At 36.1% G+C, this 20,175-nt stretch overlaps 1 protein-coding gene across 18 annotated transcripts in view; it reads right to left on the reverse strand.

Moving 5' to 3' along the window:
* The window catches only part of STAU2 (staufen double-stranded RNA binding protein 2), a 355,158-nt gene that overhangs the window by 132,299 nt on the left and 202,684 nt on the right, over nucleotides 1–20,175 (reverse strand). For 17 of the 18 annotated variants that reach the window (XM_021672674.2, XM_064384279.1, XM_064384278.1 and 14 more), the window contains one exon: nucleotides 3,843–4,150. In XM_021672674.2, coding sequence (XP_021528349.2) covers nucleotides 3,843–4,150 — 308 coding nt within the window. Of the gene's footprint in view, nucleotides 1–351; nucleotides 4,151–20,175 lie in introns of those variants that run through there. The other variant, XM_064384282.1, reaches the window with a different exon arrangement.

Raw genomic sequence — 20,175 nt, forward strand, 5'->3', positions numbered from 1 at the left:
TCTCCTAAGAGAAATCTACAAAGTTGAACTTGTATTGATCTCTTATCAAAAATGAATACCTTATTCTTTAAAAAAAAAAAAAGCTGCTGCAAATAGCCATGTTGATGGTAACTATATGTATTGGAAAACATGAGCTATAGCAGAGATAAGAATAAACAGAAAGGAGAAAGGTTGATTCTCAGATTCTCAGGGAGACCAGCCACTCCTACCCTACTCCCACCAGCCCCATCTCAATGTAATCTACACTAAAGTCATATTGTTAAAAAATAAACACTTAAAGAAGTCTGTGGCTACAAAAGAAGCCTGCTATCATCATATTAAACTCAACAAAAGGAGGCGCATCAGTTGAAATGTATTAAGCATGAATTATATTTGAAAAGGAAGATTTTAATTTAAGTAGACATTCTCATCTTGCTAGAAGTGGCATGATTATAATACAATAATGAAATGCCCCTCCATAAAACACTCCTTGATTTTGCTAAATTAACTAATCACAGTTTAAGTAAAACACCAAGTGCTTCTTTATATTATTTGTGTGAGGAAAAAAACTAGCGTGTTATATACTTTGAAGTTTTCACAAACAACACTGTTTCAGTGGATGATGCTCACAGGAGAGGCACAGAATAGCAAACTGAAATGAAATCCATCTAGAAGGGATGATTTACTAAAATAATCCACTTTCATTTCCAAACTAGTTTTTAACGACTAATTAAAACAAAGAAACCACTTGCATTTAGTTATAAAGAGATTTCTAATATAATTAGCATATAAAAGCATATTAAAGATGTGAAAACTTAGAATAATGTAAAGTACAACATGAAACAAATTCTTTCACTTCAGTTCAAATGCACAGTATTTCAAGAGTGTCTTTTGCATAATAATTTTCTTTAAAAAAAAACTGAATGATTTTGAAACATTTTGGCATTATAATAAAAGCGTACACAACAAGGAACCCTGAAACACTATGGTAGGACTACAAGTTTGAATGAGTTTTTATAAAATGTGTAGAAGTTATAGAAGCATAAGATTAGGCTGAATAACAAAGTCTGAAGTTCACGGAACTACTGAATAAAACATTTAAAAGAAGGTAAATAAAATGTATTAATACTTGATAAAACTTGAAAGAAATAAACATTCATTTCTGACAGAGATCTAAAAGGTTCGATTCAAAAATATGATAAAAACTTTAGGTGAGACCAAACAAGAATAAAAGAACTGCTGAGAATGTGTAAGTGTTCGGTCACATTCTGCTCTGTTAAGTCAATTTTATTAATAACTTTAATTGTATAATAGTTTTATGTATTTTGTAGATTTAAAAGAAAGGATTTGAGCTTGAATACCTACAGTCAGTTGAGCAAAGTAGCTTTTTGTAATTTAAAAATTCAAATTAAAGACTGGGTGATGAAACAAAATTAAAGGTTAAAACAACTTTGTTTTCAATACACTCACATATTTTTACTTTGTAATACAATACAGCTGTCACATACAATGGCTCTAGTAGGCTTAAATCAAATTGCAATGGGTAAGGAAAGCCAAGGAAGGGTTTACAAAATATTCAATAACCAATAATATCTGTTCAGTGTGCAATAAAGTAAAAAAGTTCTAACCTAGAAACACAGAAAAAGAATTTATTGTTTTTAAGTTCCAGAAATAAAAGTAACAGAATATATTGCATATAATCTGTAACAAGCTGGTCCTATAATTTCTAAACTACAGTCCAATTAAAACATTTAAGTAATAGAAACAATCTACATGTTTTTCTACCAGGTAAATATGCCTAAGAGAGTCACCTATAAAGAAATAGGCTTTAAAACTCTTAACCACAAAGAATCTTTTGCTGCGACATTATGAAGATGGGCTATACATGCGGCTGGACTAAGCCATTTCCCAGAGATTCTGCTCACTGCTTAGCTGCAGGTGGTGGTCCATCAGTGACATAGTATTTCACATGAATACCAGCTCATTCAACCGAAAAAGCACAGTAATATTTTAAAACCATCTGTTTATAGTCATTAGTATGTAAAAATCACAATACACAGATTAGGAAACGTGTAACGTGTCCATAATAAGAGTATATCATGTCAGCATAAGCTTTTTAAAAAGGCCTAGGCAATGCAATAATGAGGGAAGCAGACTCTGTGTTGACTACAGTGAAGATACGTTAAAATTATAATTATTGTCATTGCCAAGAACTAACAAATAAAAATAAATTTAAGAAATTAAGAAGTTCTGGCAGCACAATTACATCTATGGTAACAACAGCTCCAAGCAAAAGACCAATTCAGAGCTTGAATGAAATTTGTGCTTTGTTTCTATAATACAGTGTTACTCTCAGACATTTCTACATGACTAGATTCATAAATAAGCAGTGGATTTCTTTTCATCACAATTTATTTCTAATTCATCCTATGCAGATTATAGATAGAACTAAAAATTACTTAGGTTTTTTCCCAGTACTTTATATAAATCGAGATCTTTTTTTAAACAGTGATTTATTGTGTTTCTTAAGGTAAAACAACAAAAACAAACTCTAAAATTATAACTTTAAATTAAGTGGTTAAAATTTCAGATGACAGAGCCAATAATTCGTAACAGCTTCTTTAAGTTCATATTAATAGTCCAATTAAAAACACTAACAACTACCTGGCAATAGTTTGAAAGAATCAGAAGGGTTTGGTGAAGGGGGGAAAAAAATCCAAACATGCAAAATACCCCCCAAACACATGATCTTTTTTTCATTTTATAATCTAAACTTGTAAAATTTTTATAAATACATGATCATTCTACACAATACAGATCTTGTAGAGCATTTCTAAAGGATATTACAGTTTTTGGTCTTAAGGAATAAAGACTAAGATGGAAAAAAAGATGAAAACAGTGAAATCTGAGGAAGCAATACACTCTCTACACACAAGCAAACTGTAGTTCATCCAGTCAAGTTAGCGGTTACAGTTCAGTACATGATTTTCAAGGCAACTAAGAAATCAGGACACAGATATTTCCCCTTCCTAGAGTTAACAATTCTTTTAAAAGCTCTGATGTATCTATAAAGGAGTGTTGATTTTTGTGGGTTTTTTCCCAAAAGGAAACAAAGAATAAATAGAGGGAAAAAAGTTTCCATCCCTAAATTCACAAACACAACAAGTTAAGTTAAACTATATGCTAGTTTTAGACTACCCAGTGAAATAGAATTGTTGGTACCATCTGAAGCAGGTGCTACCCTCCCTAGTCAGTTCAAAATATGATCCAGTAAAACAAATACACATTGTTATGCCTCAAACAACTATAAAGCATTTCATTATTCTTCAAATACCATGTTTAATTAACTCCTAAGGTAACAGACTTCTAGAGTGTTGTATCTTAATGGTGTACCTGAATCAATACTAGCAACAGAATGCAAAATTCAAAACTGCTAAAAAGTAAAATCATCATTAAAAAAAAACTCAATCCTTACATAAAAAGAGAGAGAACTGAGTGTGAAACACTAACACCAAATGTCTGAAGGCAGAATTTTTGTTTGTGGAAGACAGAGTGAATAGATAGATGCACCTAATCAAGACCAAATGGAAGACAGTGAAGAATATGAGAAATGTTTATAAAAGAAAAATAAGGAAAATGGAGAAAAGGCAGCAAAAGAATTACTAGATAGAACAAAAATAAGAGAAAATGAGGCATGTGCATATGGCTATTTTTTTCATTTGTCCTTTGTGTTCCTAAATAACTTAAAATGTAAGTGGCATGTAGGCCACACTAGCAGGCAAGAATGAGCCTTGTGATGGATAGAGATGAAGGATCTGAGGCTAATGAATTGTTTTGTTTTTGTTTTTGCTTGTAATTCATACCTGAAAGCCTTGAATCCTTGCTAAATATTCCAGTTGTTTTGAAGGTTGTACTGGAGAACAAGGGGGAGTAGGAGAACTTCCTTTTAAACCTATGGCTTCAGCTATAGAAGATGTTCCATTCATAAGGAGTTCCCTGGCAATTGTAGCTGAACTATTCGATGTGGGAGATATACTGAAGAAAGAGCTTGAAGGTTGGTTCATATCTTTGGGTGACAAATAGCCTAGAGTAGTGCCAGAGATTACTTTGTGGCGGCTGGCTTCCATCTCTTGATAAACATCAGGAGACAAATGAAGAATTCCTTTTGGAGCTATAAATAAAATGAAGGAATACTGTTATTGCACTTAAAATAATTAAGATAGAAACATGTTATAGCATTATTAACTCAATGGCTTTACTTGGTATAGTAACAAAGAAATGCGAAACACTGCCAATCAAATACCTTTGTCATACTGTAGAGGCATTTGTAGCTTCTATTAAAAGGTGAATAATGTTGTTTCAATTTTCCTAAAATTACAAGTTTAAAAAAATCAAAAAAAGTGGTTTCATTGGGACTTGTGTGTAGTAGGGAAGCTATAGGGACACGGCAAACTGATGTGTGGAATTACAATGGGGGAGAAAATTGGGAATCTGCAGTGTCTTTACCCTGCATTTTAATATTTTATATCTCATAAAAGAGGCATGAAACCTCAACATGTATAGCAACTGAGGCACACCAGGTAAAATGAAAGCTGAATCCATCCAAATTTATTTGGAGCTACAAATGCAGGTATTCAATAGCCTAGTGGTCCTCTCACCTCCACAAGGATGTCCCACAGACAACTCTAACTCACGAACACCTTAAAAAAACAATAGGGTATCATCTCTAAATTAGCACTCTCCCTAACTTGCTTTGCTCATACCACCATGAGACTACACATGACCCAACCTAGACTCCTGGCAACCATCTCTGATTTACTAATAATCAAGTAGTTATCATGTTGCTCAAACATCTCAAGAATCTGACCATTCTAGGGATTATCTAGTGCATTAATTTAAGCCAGGCCATGGACAGATTCTGAAATCAAGAGGAGTGAGCCTGGGGCTCAGAGCTTTGAGACAAGCAAGACTGAAGCCAAGTCTTCAGGCAACTCCCAGATAAGCTGGGTCATTGGATACATAGTGCACCTCTTTGCCTCTCCAGGAAAAAGCTGAACGCTGGAGCTTTTCAACTATTAGCTTTGTGCTGGGCTGAGGAGGGGATGGTTATGGTGACCACCACCACCACCCACCTCTGTTTTCATTGGCCCTGGGTTGCTAAAATATGCCATGTCCTGTCAGCACTCTGAGACTGGCCAGACAGAAACCAGTCCTCTGGGTAGCCCCAGAAAAGCTAAGGCATTGGATGTATGGTACACATCTTTCCCCTTCCAGGCAGAAAGAAGCTGGGAGCTGGGGGAAGGGGGCGGTCGTCCTGATTGCATGGCACTGCACTATAGATAGGGATTATGGCATGAGGGTATGCCAATTAAGATCTGGCTAGTTTCATGCTTACCTGGCACACAGGAGCCTCTTAACTGATTTCTGGATTTCTGACAAAGAAAATTCACCTATAAATTTATAGTTAAATTGCTGTGCTCCAGGGCTTCCTATTCTACCATCTTGCCAAGGCTAGACCACTCACTTACTTAAGGGTCTTTCACTGGTTTATCAGTTACGCTATAGGACCCAAAATCCTTAGGATGACTTAGGAAGCCCTTAATAATCTGGCTCCTACTTATCTCTCTATCCTCATCTACTAAATATTTCACGAAGATCCCATGCTCCAGTCATACAGATATATCCAATACTTCAGGCTATTTGATTCCAACACATCTTTATTTCTATTGTTCGGTTACACACATACACATACTCTCTTAGTTAAGCTCCAACTGCTATTGTGCTAGTTAAGCTCCAGGTATTGTGCCAACCAATACTGTCCCGATATCAAGTCATGCTCAGTCTGTCAAGAGAGGAATGAAAATGAATAATACAATGTGATAGGGGTCTCACTAGGGATGGGTAGAGAGAGCAGTGGGAATGGGAAAGGAGAACTGCTAAAAGCTCAGCAAAGGCTTGCTGGAGATGACAATGACAGTAAATTTCAAAGGATGAGGAGAACATAGTCAAGGAAGAAGAGGACTGATAGCAGATGGCCAGCAGGAGCAAGGGCAGGGACCTAGAGAATTTGTGTTCTAGGAAACCTCAGGGCATGCCTTACCACAAGAGCATACAGAGAGTAGGGACTGCAAAAGGTGGAGGCAGGCAGGGGCCAAGGTCCAGGGAACTTTACTCTGATGCCATTCAAGTATAAAAGAGTTTTGTAAGTTTAAATAGCTTAAAATAATACAGACAGCCCTCTGCATGCTTGAGTCCTACATCCCTGGATTCAACCAACTACAAATAGAAAATATTTCTAAAGAGAAACAACAACAACAAAAAAACAACATCAGGAAACCCCACACAATAAGAAATAACAATAAAACAATAAAAAACAATACAAACTTAAAAACCAATATAGTATAATAACTACTTACATAGCATTTACATTGTATTTGATGTTATGTAATCTGGAGAGGATTTAAAGTATACTGGAATACGTGCATAGGTTATATGCAAATATGATGCCATTTTCTATCAGGGACTTGAGCATCTGTGGATTTTGGTATCTATAAGGATTCCTGGAACCAATTCCTCACAGATACCAAGGGATGACTGTCTATCAGTCCTATTTTATGCATTTTCTTTATTCTTTTTATGTTAGCTTTCAAATTCTCTACATTAACATGTGTTAGTTTTTTATAATCAGGAAGAAATTTCAATAAATTTTTTTACAAGAAAACATTATGTACTGGAAAAACTTAAGATAAACATTTTGCTTTAAAGATATGTTTTTAATCCTGTTTTATCTATGCACTTTTTAGTTGTTGTGTACTGAAAAATAAGTTAAAAACATAGGAATATCATATGATCCTGTCATTGTTTTCAAAACAATATACTTCTACTACTAATACTAAAAGCATAACATTTCATTATATGTATGAACTGTTTCTTTAAACAATTCCATAATATCGGACATCTAATTTACTGCCAGTTTTTTGCAATTATAAACACAGTGATGAACATTCTTGTAATTCAATCCTTATTCACATAAAAATTTATTTCCTCAAGTTAGAAGTGGAATTGCTAGTTGAAAGGATATTTAGGGTTTTGACACTAATAAATTGCCCTCCAAAGAAGTTGTACCAATATCAGACTCACACAGAGATATATGAAAGCACCTTGTTTCCTATTTTGGTATTGGATATTACTATTAAAAAATCTTTGCCAGTGATCAACAGTAACAGAAAGCAGGTCAGTGGTTGCCTGGAGAGTGGAGCTGGTGGGAGTGACAGATTGCAAAAGGGTATGAGAAATCTTCTGGGAAGATGAAAATGTCAAGACTGATTAAACTGTAGACATTATGTGCAGTTTATTATACCTCAATAAAGTTGTAAAAAAATTTGCCAATTTGATGAAGTGTCATATTACTGATTTTTGTTTTTTTACTATCTGCATAAACATTACGTATATTTTAATTTAACAAATAAATGTGGACTCTAACTTCTATACTCAATTTAAAAACTCAAGAAACTTAACAGCATTACTTTAATATTGTTATTATACAGCATTAATGGGTTTGCCAATAGCAGTATTATAAAGCAACAAAAATGCTCTCTCCGCACTCAAGAGAGGCATTACCTCACAGCATAAGAACGTGGAGTTCAGGCTCTCGTATTCTACAGTAAAGCCTGAGTCCACTTTTCTTCACAAATAAAGAAGATTCCTTTCTACAGAGTTCAACTAACAGACCTGTCATAGAAATAGTATAAAGACATAGATTTATGTGATCAAGAACTGAATGACTTTTAACTTGAACATCAGTAACAGTGTTTGGATGGGTTGTAATTCACTTAGGATCTTCCTGTTGCAAATTAAGTTGCTTCTCAATAGTATAAAGCTCAAAAGTCGAATCAAGAGTAATTTAGGGTATGCATATTTAAGGATCTTAAATTTATTTTGTCAATTAGGTTTCTCCCAAAAAACTATCCCAATTTATACTTCTATTCATAGGATGTGACTGTTCTCCCACACTTCTCCCACAACAGGTTTCAGTTACTCTAAATAACCACTGCCACTCTACAGTAATTTGTTGTTAATTTATTTTTGTTTGGTTACTGCTCAGGATAAACTTTTTCTCCCGTAACTACTTTAGGTCTGTGCCTTCTTTGACCTCAGTTTTGCTCATGCACTTCAACCATTACACTTCCCTTGCTCGGGCTTATAACATCCATTATATTCATTCACCCTTTATCTGAAGAGGTCCTGAACCCATTCTGCCATCATCTATCTTTTGTTCCTGATTTTGCCTTTGATGCTCCCATTTCATACAGTCTATACCCACGGTACACTACAATGCAGATACAACATGGGCACTATTCTAGTACTTTACTTCTCATTTAATTCCCATAACAATCATATGAAACAGGCATTATTATTTTTCTATATTAGAGATTTAAAAAACTGAAGCATGGAGAAGTTATGAAACTCTCCCAAGGTCATATGGATAATAAACAGCAATGCTAGAATTTGACTCCAGGCAGTCTGTCTCTAGAGTCTGGATGCTTAACTATTACATTAAACAGCCTCCTAAAAGAACAGGTAGGAAACTAAATGCATCATCCCCCCAGTTCCAAACCCCTAAGGCTTAATCCAGTAAGTAAACTCATGGCCTGGAGGTTGCCCAGATTGGCTCCAAGGATGACCCATGTCATGACTGTCCCTAGATGTTCCAGAGATGAGCTCACCAAAATCTCACTGATGAATGTGAAGTTCATACATGATTTTAAAGGTCTAAAGTTGCCAGGGACTGTGATATCTTATAAGAAATGCCAGGCTATTGTGCCCACTTGACATGTTTTTGCTCAGTAGATCTGTGCTTCTTTCAGATGGGTATATGAATGTGCTGGCACACAAATCTTCCCAGAGCATCTTTATGGAGCTCCAGTTCTTACTGAAGAGTTGTAGAGGAAGTTTTGAATTGGAGATCTCTTAAAAGGTTTTATAAGTGAACCTTGTCTTTCAATGATCACTGATGTCATGATTCTTTCAGAGATGCTGAAGAACATAAATGTTTATGAGTAGCAAGTGGTATCAGAGGTATTAAAATGTGGCACACAAATGCAGCAAGAATTATAATGCTACCACACTGATCCAAATGGTTAATGTCATTCCACTGGAACTCCCAGTTTCTCTGGAAGTCCTTGGAATGAGCATAGCTATTTCACAATAAAATAATTTCTTTTCATTTCCCACAGCAAAGCTTTGAAAAAATCTTTATATTTCCACTGCCAGATTGAATTTATGCCTCAATAATGGTAGACTATAAATCTGTTTATAAATTTTCAAATATCCAATAATACTCAGGCCCACTTTGCCACAGTAAGTTTTTCACAATAAAAAATTATAATTAAAAATTCTTAAGAACTACAAAGAGGGGCTTCTGGTTCAAAACAGGAAACGTGAGAAAAGTATGAACAACAACATGATTATCTGTCTTATAGTGATTTTTAAAAATCATTTGTATGAGAATTGGTAGGCTCCAAATAAGGTCTGTAGTCTAGTTCATTGTGTTGTGGAAATTTCTTGGTTTTGAAAATGTACTATAGTTATATAAGACATCACCACTGGAAGAAGCTGAGTTTTGGGTACATGCAATCTCCCTGTACCATTCTTACAACTTCTTGTGAGTCTATCATTATTACACTTAAAAAAATTTTTTAAACACTGACACAAAAGCACTGTTTTATGCTGCTCTGGGCCTCTCCCTCAGTATAGAGACCCTGGAACAGAGCGGTACTGGCGACACCAAAGTGGCAAGGACTAGCGGCAGCATCAGTCCTACATATAGCCCTGAGGATAAGCAGGGCTGGCAATGGCAATACCTGCTCCTTAACAGCTTTGCTCATGGTCTTTGCCTAATGCATAGGCCCTGGCTCCCCAGGCTCTGGGTGCTTGACTTTTAGCTACCTGAAAGCAAGAGAGATCCTGATGGCAGTGTGGGCCTCATAGCTGGGACCCTGTTCTTTCCTAGGGTGGCTGAGGCCACATATTAAGTAAGAGTACATGTGACCCTAGGGAACCTACTGGACCACCATGACCACCATGGTCATATTCCTGAAGGTCAGGGGCAGACGGAATGTATCCTTGGCATGATCTTTAGGTACCAGACTGATGTGAGCTACAGAAATCCCCCTTGCTGCTGCCCTGTTGTTGGGATCCAATGGAACAGGTAGTATTTGTATGTTACTCCACTCTTCTTTTTCACACAGCTCACTGCCAATCTGGTCTTCCAGTTGAGGCCCTCAGACCCTTAGTTCTGCCTAATTTTTTTTTTTTTTTTTTTTTTGAGACGGAGTCTCGCTCTTGTTACCCAGGCTGGAGTGCAATGGCGCGATCTCGGCTCACCGCAACCTCCGCCTCCTGGGTTCAGGCAATTCTCCTGCCTCAGCCTCCTGAGTAGCTGGGATTACAGGTACGCGCCACCGTGCCCAGCTAATTTTTTTGTATTAGTAGAGACGGGGTTTCACAATGTTGACCAGGATGGTCTCGATCTCTCGACCTCGTGATCCACCCGCCTCGGCCTCCCAAAGTGCTGGGATTACAGGCTTGAGCCACCGCGCCCGGCCAGTTCTGCCTAATTTTTAAGCCAAATAAACATTACTTGTGAAACCAAAAATCAACAATGCAAAATTTAAAATAAACTCTCGTGAAAAACTAAAAAGAGAAAAACGTTAGCTAAGAGCAAAACAATGAAAAAAATAAAAAAAGGCAAAGAATTTGTTAGAGGTTTCTTCTTAAGATCAGTTTTAGAATCTCTTGGAAGATAAAGTTAGAAAAAGAGACATTAAAAAAAGTCATTATTGAACAGATGAATAAAATGATGTGTTTTAATGTGCTCAAAAAGCATAACTTGAACAGTGGTGAAAATTAACCTTGCTCTTACACTTAGAGTTGAACGGAAGCACTGATTTTTGTTAACTTGTGCATTTTATTGGTCTTTTTTTGTGTGCCATGTTTAACATAATGATGTATGTGAAGGGTTCTTAATTTGGTGAATGTTCATGAATAAAATTACTGACAAATAACTTTTCAGGAAGATATTTGTCTTTTGGTGAACACAGTATCAATAGGAAAATGCACTTAGTCCAGTCTTGCCCCCCAAAAAGGCAGAATCCCACTCCATGACACAGCATCCAGCACACCTCCAAGAGGAAGAAGGAGGAATACAAAATAGTAAATGACACATATTCCTAAAACACTAAAAACAAACAGCAATAACAACGATAAAGGTTTTTAAAAAATGTTTTAAAGATCAATTTATGATGAACTGGGAAATACCTCTGGAAAGCTGGTGTACCTCAGTCAAAGAAAAGTGCTAGTCAGAGTTTTCAAATCCATGGCTGTTATTTTTTCTTTTAAAACAGGAAAATCAAAAGTATGTAATAATAAAGAATATAAACCTGGGTATAATGAATAAATTCATCATTTATCTTTTTTTTTTAACCTTACACAAATGCAGTAACTTACACTTTTGTCAGAAATGTTCTTTAACAAGAAGATTCTGGAGCCCAAAATGAGCCATGTAAATCAAAGAACAGTCTGGCACATGGATTTTTAATAGTAATCCAAGGGCCCCTAAATAGTCTGAAATAGGTTGACTTCACAACAAGGGCAGTGCACATTGTATATGACTCAGTGTAGTGCAGGGAAGTGATTGGGGAGTTCAGGAATTCCCCAGAAGTGCATTCACCACTCATCTTAGTAATAAGGAAGACTTCGCTTAGTTGGTTTATTTAGAAGAAATTTTTCTCAAGGCTCAGTTTTTCAATAAAGACACAACTGTGACTATTTCTACCAAGTAAGACAAAATAGTTGCAGTGAAAATGATGTTTCAGAGTAGCCTGTGAGGATAATAAGTCCTCTTCAATTTTTAGTTTAAGTGGGGTTAAAATGTTGCTCATAAAACAAATATCATTCTCCTTAGTTATGTTTCTTCACAGAAAAACTCCATTAGTTATGATTTCCCCTAAGACAGAAAAACACCAAAAAAATGGATTATATAAGTCTGACATATGACACAAATGACCTGATCTCTCAGCAGGAAGAAACACATACTGAAATGTCTACCACAGCAGTTTCCAAACACTGCACCACAGTACTTCTCTGCCAGGATTCCTATCGCTTCCTAGTCAATACCTGCAAAGAGCTCACAATACAATAACAATAATAATTCTAGCTAAAACTCATAGAGTCCTTACTAGATATCAGGCTTGTTCCAAATATTTTGCATATATTAGTTTAGTAATCCTCACAATTACTCCCAAGAAGAAGAGACTACAAATATCCCTATTTTACACTTGAAGGCCCTGAGACACAGGTGATATGACTGGCTTAAAGTCACAGCCAGTAAGTGGCAGGTGTTGGGGCCAATATCCAGGTGTCTGGCTACAATCAGCACATATAACTACCTTTCACTAGTAAAACAACAACAAACTAAGAACTACTGTTCTTTATATCTACACATTTAAGAAGCTCTGGGCATTTGGATTCTTGAGATATTCTAACACCATGATAGAGACAAGAAACTGTCAAGATAATTGATCTTCATTTCTTCATTTCAAACCTATTTTCTAGGCTCAATGAACCTCAGTCTCCCTCTCACGGTAAGAGAAAATATGAAGGCCAGTACAGTGGCCTACCCCTATAATCCCAACACGTTGGGAGGCCAAGGAAGGAGGATCACTTGAGGCCATGAATTCAAAACCAGCCTGGGCTATAAAGCAAGATGCTGTCTCCACAAAAAATTAAAATTTTAGCTGGGCAGGGTGGCATGCGCATATAGTCCCAGCTACTCAGGAGGCTGAGGCAGGAGGATCCTTTGAACAGAGGAGTCCAAGGCTACAGTGAGCTACAATGTCATCTCTGTAGTCCAGCCTGGACACACTGTCTCTTTAAAAAAGATAGACAGACATTCTCATTGTGAAACCACCCACGAGAAAAATGTAAAAATAATGTACTTGGCCATTTTCATAATTTTGTTTGTGGGAAGAAAGCAACTTCAAATATTAGGTTCACATAAAAGAAAGACTTAAGCACAGCCTTAGAATGAAAGAACTTAACCCACAAAACACTTTTACAATTCTCCTTATATGATCTAATTATGATTTAACAATTTACTACAAATTAGTCTATATATTATGCAGAAACTTATGGAAGATTCCAGAATATTATGAACAAAAACAACTAACTGGAACTGTATAAGTATTAAGTACTGGGCTGGGTGCAGTGGCTCACACCTATAATCAATACTTTGGAAAGCTACGGCAGAAGGGCTGCTTGAGCTCAGAAGTTTGAGACCAGCCTGGGCAACACAGCAAGACCCCCATCTCAAAATTATATTTTTTAAAATAAAAAAATTAAATACTAAGTACTTATTCAATTTTTAAATTTCCTTGTAAAAATAAATTCACTTTTTAGAACCAGGAAAAAAGCAGCATGGCAAAAAAAAATTTAGACAAAACACACTTTATTCCAGCCAAATATACACACAAAAAACCCCTGTATACACACAAAAAACCCCTGTTCTCCAACTTTAATCTATGTACCAAAGGCAGAGAGGGGACTTTCACCTTTGCAAAACTGTAACAAGGCTCCCTAACTTCCCTGATATGGTAGTGTCAGAAAAAACTGAGTAGGCAGCTGGGACTTTCATCCTAGCCCCGTGGTGTCAGTGAAGACCATGTAGGGACACTAAACTTCTACCCCTACCTAGCAATAATAGGATGCCCCTACCCCTCCCTGCTGGAGTGGTGTCAGGAGAGAAATAAAGGAGAATCAGAACTAGTGGGAACAAGATCACCTCACTATGGTGTCAGTGGAGATCATGTGGAGACCAGAATTCCCACCTGATCCAAGGTTGGCGGTAGGGGAGAGGGTATGGCTATAACACAGCAGCATAAGGGTGACAGAACTGTTCTGTATCATATTTATATTAATACCTTAGTTTTGATATTGTACTATAATTCTGTAAGATGTTACCAGACATAAACAAGGCAAAGGGTCCACAGGATCTCCTTGTATAAATTCTTACAACTGCATGTGCATCTACAATTTTCTCAAAATAAAAAGTTTTATTAATTATTTTAAAATTTATTGTAGAGACAGGATCTTGCTATGTTGCCCAGGCTGGTCTTAAGCTCCTAGGCTCCCACTTCAGCCTCCCAAAGCACTGGGATTATAGGCGTGAGCTACCATGCCTGGCCATCAAAATAAAAAGTTTAATAAAAAAGAAGTCTTGGGTGACACCAGCAAGATGGTAGAACAAGAAGTCTCAGCCCTTATTCGCTCACTCATACACTGATTTAACAATAATATATAGACCAAAATACCTTTCTGAGAATTCCAGAATCCAGTTAGGAAGTTGTAGTACCCCAGATGAGCACAAAGCCAAGAACGGCCACACTGAAACATGTAAGAACAATTTCATTTTACCCACACCAGCCCCCTAAGTCAGCATAGCTTAGTGCTGGGAGAGAACATTCCAGATCACAACTTCTCCCTTGGGGTAAAGATGAATGGAATGTGCATACAACATTTTAGTCTTTCAGAGGGCTTCCCAAGGGACTGATTTTTGTCTTGCTTTACGTGGAGTGCCAACAGAACCAGCATATTTTGGATACCTGGAATATTTAGTTTTCCCAGCACCGTTTGTTGAAAATGTTGTATACATACAGCATGGAAGACTATGCAGCCATAAAAAAGAATGAGATCATGTCCTTTGCAGGGACATGGACGGAGCTGGAGGCCATTATCCTTGGCAAACTAACACAGGAACAGAAAATGAAATCCTGCAAGTTCTCACTTATAACTAGGACCTAAATAATGAGAACACATGAACACATGAGGGGAACACCACACACTGGAGACTATTGAAGGGCAGATGGTAGAAGGAGGGAGAGGATCAGGAAAAATAACTAATGGGTACTAGGCTTCATACCTGGTTGATGAAATTATCTGTATAACAAACCCCTATGACACAAGTTTACCTATATGACAAACTTACATTTGTACCCCTGAAATTAAAATACAAAAGTTAAAAAAAAGAAAATATACTCAGTGGGTCCTCAAAAAATGTTTTGTTCAACATCATTTTGTTATAATATTAAAGAGAAAAAAAAATCAAATCCCACCTGGGGCCACTGTCTATGTGGAGTTAGCATGTTCTGCCCATATCTGCATAGGTTTTCTCCAGGTCCTTCAGTTTCAGCCCACATTTCAAATATATACATATTAGGTTCACTGGCAGGTCTAAGTTGTCCCAGTGTGAGTGTCATGTTGTGTGTGTGTGTGTGTGTGTGTGTGTGTGTGTACACCCACACACATATGACCTGAAATGGAATGGCATCCTGTCCAGAGTTGGTTCTTGCCTTTGCTCCCTAAGCTGCTAGGATAGGTTCTGATCAACCTCAATCCTTAAATGGAATAAGTGGATTAGAAAATGACTGACTAAATGAATGTAAGTTAATGTAAAATTAAAATCTGTAAAATGCATGATAATCATATAATATGGTTTGGCTCTGTATCTGCATCCAAATCTCATGTAGAATCAGAATCCTCAGTGTTAGAGGAGGGGTCTGGTGGGAGGTGATTGAATCATGGGGGCGGACATCCCCCTTATTGTTCTCCTAATAGAGTTTTCACAAGATCTGCCTGTTTGAAAGTGTGTAGCACCTCCCCTGCTCTCTTTCTCGCTCTCTCTCTCTCTCCTGCTGGCCACGTGAAAACGTGCTTGCTTCCCCTTCACCATCCACCATGATTGTAAGCTTCCTGAGGCCTCCCCAGAAGCAAAATCCTGAACAGCCTGAAGAACCATAAGCCAATCAAACCTCTTTTCTTTATAAATTGCCGTCTCAGGTATGTCTTTATAGCAATGTGAGAAAAGACTAATACATTTCACAAATGCACAACAATAAACAATGCAGTACGAAAGAGTTCAGTGAACCCACCATATTTGTTATTGTTTTTGAATTGTGTGGTGGTAGGAAGTACTCCTTACAATTTTCACTTTGCAAACATTCTTTGCTTTAACCCACCAACACTATGACTGCCATCACTCACCACACATTGAGTAAACAATTATCTTGTTTTATTAATCTTTCTTACTATTGTAAGTGTAAGCTTATATTTATATCAATATTTAATATTACAATTTGTGCCTTTATTGAGAAGTCTGGTGATGTTTCTGTAAACACAAATATGTTGTAAGAACTTAATTCTTGTTTGTATAAATCAGCCTGTGGTAAAACCGATTTTGTTATATATCATTTCACTTAAAGCAGTGGTTTCCAAGAACCTAACAAGGATGTTAAGAACTTAGTGTAATTAATTTTTTTAAATGGCAAAGCAAAAAAAAAAAAAAGAAGAAGTATAACGCTCTGTATTAACACAAAATGAAATAAAGTAAAAACAACAATAGTACATTGGTAAATGCACCAGACTGGAGCCCAGCTATCTGGGTTTGAGTTGAGGAAGCAGATATTCTCTTTATCATGCTTTCTTCATCTGTAAAATGAATTAGTCTTAAGGAACTTGAAAATCTCTTTCGGCTCTAATAATCTATGAATCATCTTAACACAAACCAGAATGCTTGGAATAAAAGAATACACTTGAATAACATCACCCAAAAAGCCTGTTGAGTGTTTTTAAAATTCGACTACTACTAAAGTTTTTTAAATCTTAAGAAAAATCAAGTAACGTAGATGGCTGTGTCACTGATGTAATAATAGTTAAAACAAACATTTCACATAGTTTTTCAGCCATTTAGTGTTTTTACATGATCCACCCAATATGAATCTGGTATTTGAAACAATAATTTGAACATTTTCCACATAATAAAACATCCTAAACATTTTATAAAAAAAGATTCTAGTATATGATACATAAAACATTCTTTCAAAAAATGCATACTTTAGTGGAATTTCTTAAAAACATTGTTCTCTTTTTTTCCCTTTTCAGCAAGTGATATATACAGAAATAAAGGTGTTGCCTAGTGGCAACTGCAGTGACCCTGGAGTCAGAAGACATGAGTTCAAGTCTTCACTATCTTCAACTAATGAGTGTCTTTAGATCCGTTATAAAATCAACTGAACCTCATTTTTCCTGTTTGTAAAATGTGAGGCTGGACATTCTCCAACCTTTTCACACTTAGGACTCCTTATGTTGTTTTTCTTCTATGCAAACCATGCTTAAATGATCTGTCTTTCTGACAGACTGCATTTATTAAGTAATAAAAAATCATCTTTCAAATACTGCCAACCTGAGATTCAGAACATCTTGAGGTCTGAATTCAAATAAAATTCTAACCCAAAGCAAAGCAATCTACTAAGAATAATTGTATTATTTCCATTAGTTGCTGAAATACTAATTATGACAACCATTATTATTATTACACTGAGTCCAGCAATACCACGCTGAGAATCTCAGGTCTAGATGATAATTCTAAATTCCTAGAATTCTAATTGTTATATGTTATAAACTACTTAAAAGATCATTAATACAGTGGGGAAAAAAGTGAAAACGTTAATTCTTTCATTTGTTCAAATACTGAGCACCAACAATGCCAGACACTACGCTATATGAGTAAGAAAATCAATGATTTTTTTTTCCAAATAACACCTGCCTCATTTTTTTTTAGGTTTCCCTCTTTTTTTTTTTTTTTTTTTTTTTTTTCAGATGAAGTCTTACTCACTCCGTCACCCAGGCTGGAGTGCAATGGCACAATCTCTGCTCACTGCAACCTCCACCTCCCAGGTTCAAGCAATTCTCCTGCCTCAGCCTCCTGAGTAGCTGGGATTACAGGTGTGTGCTACACCACGCCTGGCAAATTTTTGTATTTTTAGTAGAGACGGTTTTTCACCATGTTAGCCAGGCTGGTCTCAAACTCCTGACCACAAGTGATCTGCCCACCTCAGCCCCCAACTGCTGGGATTACAGGGCATCCCTCCTTTTCTTATTTGCTGGGGGGTGCGGGAGGAGGGTTGGGTGAGTGGGTGAGAGGGATGGTGGTGTTTATCTTATATACAGACTTGTCTTTCAAGAAGCAATTTCATCTTTAAAAACTCCTGAAATCACCATTAATACAAAAAAGGGTACAATATAGTCAATAAATACTTTCTAAGGAAATAAAAGAATGAATGATGCATTACATTATACAAAGAAGTTTTAGGGAGACTATTCGCACTGCCTTCCTGAACCTTAATAGGTTTCAACCATACAGATAGTTCCCTGTTGCTTCTTTTAGTGCTTCATAATTGATGCTTCGACTACTCTCACACTTTTTATTTATGCTGCCAAGGAGATTTTTTGTCTTTTCAATTCTTGTACTCCTTATAGTATGTGCAAGAAGATTACAGACCGAGCAATTCTTTATTCACATCTGTTTAAACACACATTGCTTTAAACTGACTCATGTTAAAACAGAAGAAAGACTCAATGATTCAGCCCGGTGCAGTTGTTCATATGTATAATCTTAATACTTTGGGAAGCCAACGCAGAATGGATTGAGGCCAGGAGTTTGAAACAAGCCTGGGCAACTCCACAAGACCTTGTCTCTAGCAGGGGGAAAAAAAAAGCTGGGAGTGTTGGCATGTGCCTGTAGAACTAGTTACTAGAACGGCTGAGGCAGGAGGATCCCTTGAGCCCAGGAGTTCGAGTCTGCAGTGAGCTATGATCATACCACTACACAACTGACAGAGCTCTGTAACAGAGAAGAGACCCTGTCTCACACACAAACACAAAGACAATGATTAAAACTGGCACATGAATAGTTAGATGAACAGAGGAGAATACAAAGCCTGGCATAAAGCCAAATTCATACAGAATTTTAGTATATGGTAACAGTGAAGTCTCAATGCAGTGGGGAGTAAAGCTGGATCCACACTTTCAGTATAAATCACAGATGGATCAAGACTTCGAGATTTCAAAAAATGAAACTATAAAAGTTCCAGAAGATAACTTAAAAGAAATGTTTTTAATTTCAGAATCGGGACGGTATTATTAATCATACCCAAATTACAAATGCTAGAAAAGACTGTTTCAACATGTCATTCAAATATATTAAAAAGAAAAACCAAACTTTAAAAGAAAATTCCATCATAAACAAAGAAAACAGGAAAGTATTTTCATGTCATAAAGGCACACAGATGCACATACGTAGTCCTACCAAGTTAAAAAAAAAAAAAAAGAAAAAGGAAAAAAAGACTAATCAGTTTAATTTCCAAACGGACAATAGATATGGTTATGCCATTCACAGAAAAAGTATAAAAATGGCTCATAGATATACCAAATATATACTTAGTCTCATTCTTAATAGCAGAAATGCAAAATAAAACTATATTGAATACCGTATTTCAACTATCAGATTGGCAAAGATTCACAATTTTGATAGCACACTGTGTTACTGAAGCTGTAGGGAAACAGGAAATCTCATATATTGATGGTAGAGACATAAATTGATGTCTCTTGAGAGTACTCTGGCAACATCTATCAAAATTGAAAGTATACATACTCTGTAATGCAGTAAATCCATTTGTAGGAATTTATCCAACAAATATGCTACTACATATGTAAAAGTACTTATGTATGACATTTTTATATGGCAAGATTACTTATAATAGGAAAATACTATAAAGAATCTAAATATCCATCAGTGAAAAACTGATTACATAATAATAAAGCCCTATACATATCAATAGAAAAGGATCTTCAGGAAATATTAAGTTTAAAAAAAAGGTAGAACACAGCATGTCTGAAAGGATAGGGGATAGAATAATATATATTTGAATTTGCTTGTGTATATATATGTATGTGTGTGTATATGTATATAATTTATATACGTATATAAATTGGCGGTAGGTTCACGGGTGTTTATCTTGTTTCGTAACATATAAATGTTAAATATGTAATGCATCAAATATTGCCTGTTTTTCTTTATAAATAATAGCAGTTAATGTTTCTTCACAACTTGTAATACACTTTGAGATTTTATAAAACTCCATCTTTCTAGACAAATTGAATGAGTAATTAGCAACAATATTTTCTCCTTATGCTTACTGTACAGTTTCTTTGGTAACACAGAAAAGCAATTAAGTAGTTCTTAATACTTCAACTTTCAATTTCTGCAAGATATTTATCTGTTTATGATTATAGTCTGCTCCT

The sequence above is a fragment of the Aotus nancymaae genome, unplaced genomic scaffold (assembly GCF_030222135.1).
Source record: "Aotus nancymaae isolate 86718 unplaced genomic scaffold, 86718_ANA_hifiasm-v0.15.2.pri h1tg000036l, whole genome shotgun sequence".
Taxonomy (NCBI): Eukaryota; Metazoa; Chordata; class Mammalia; order Primates; family Aotidae; genus Aotus; species Aotus nancymaae.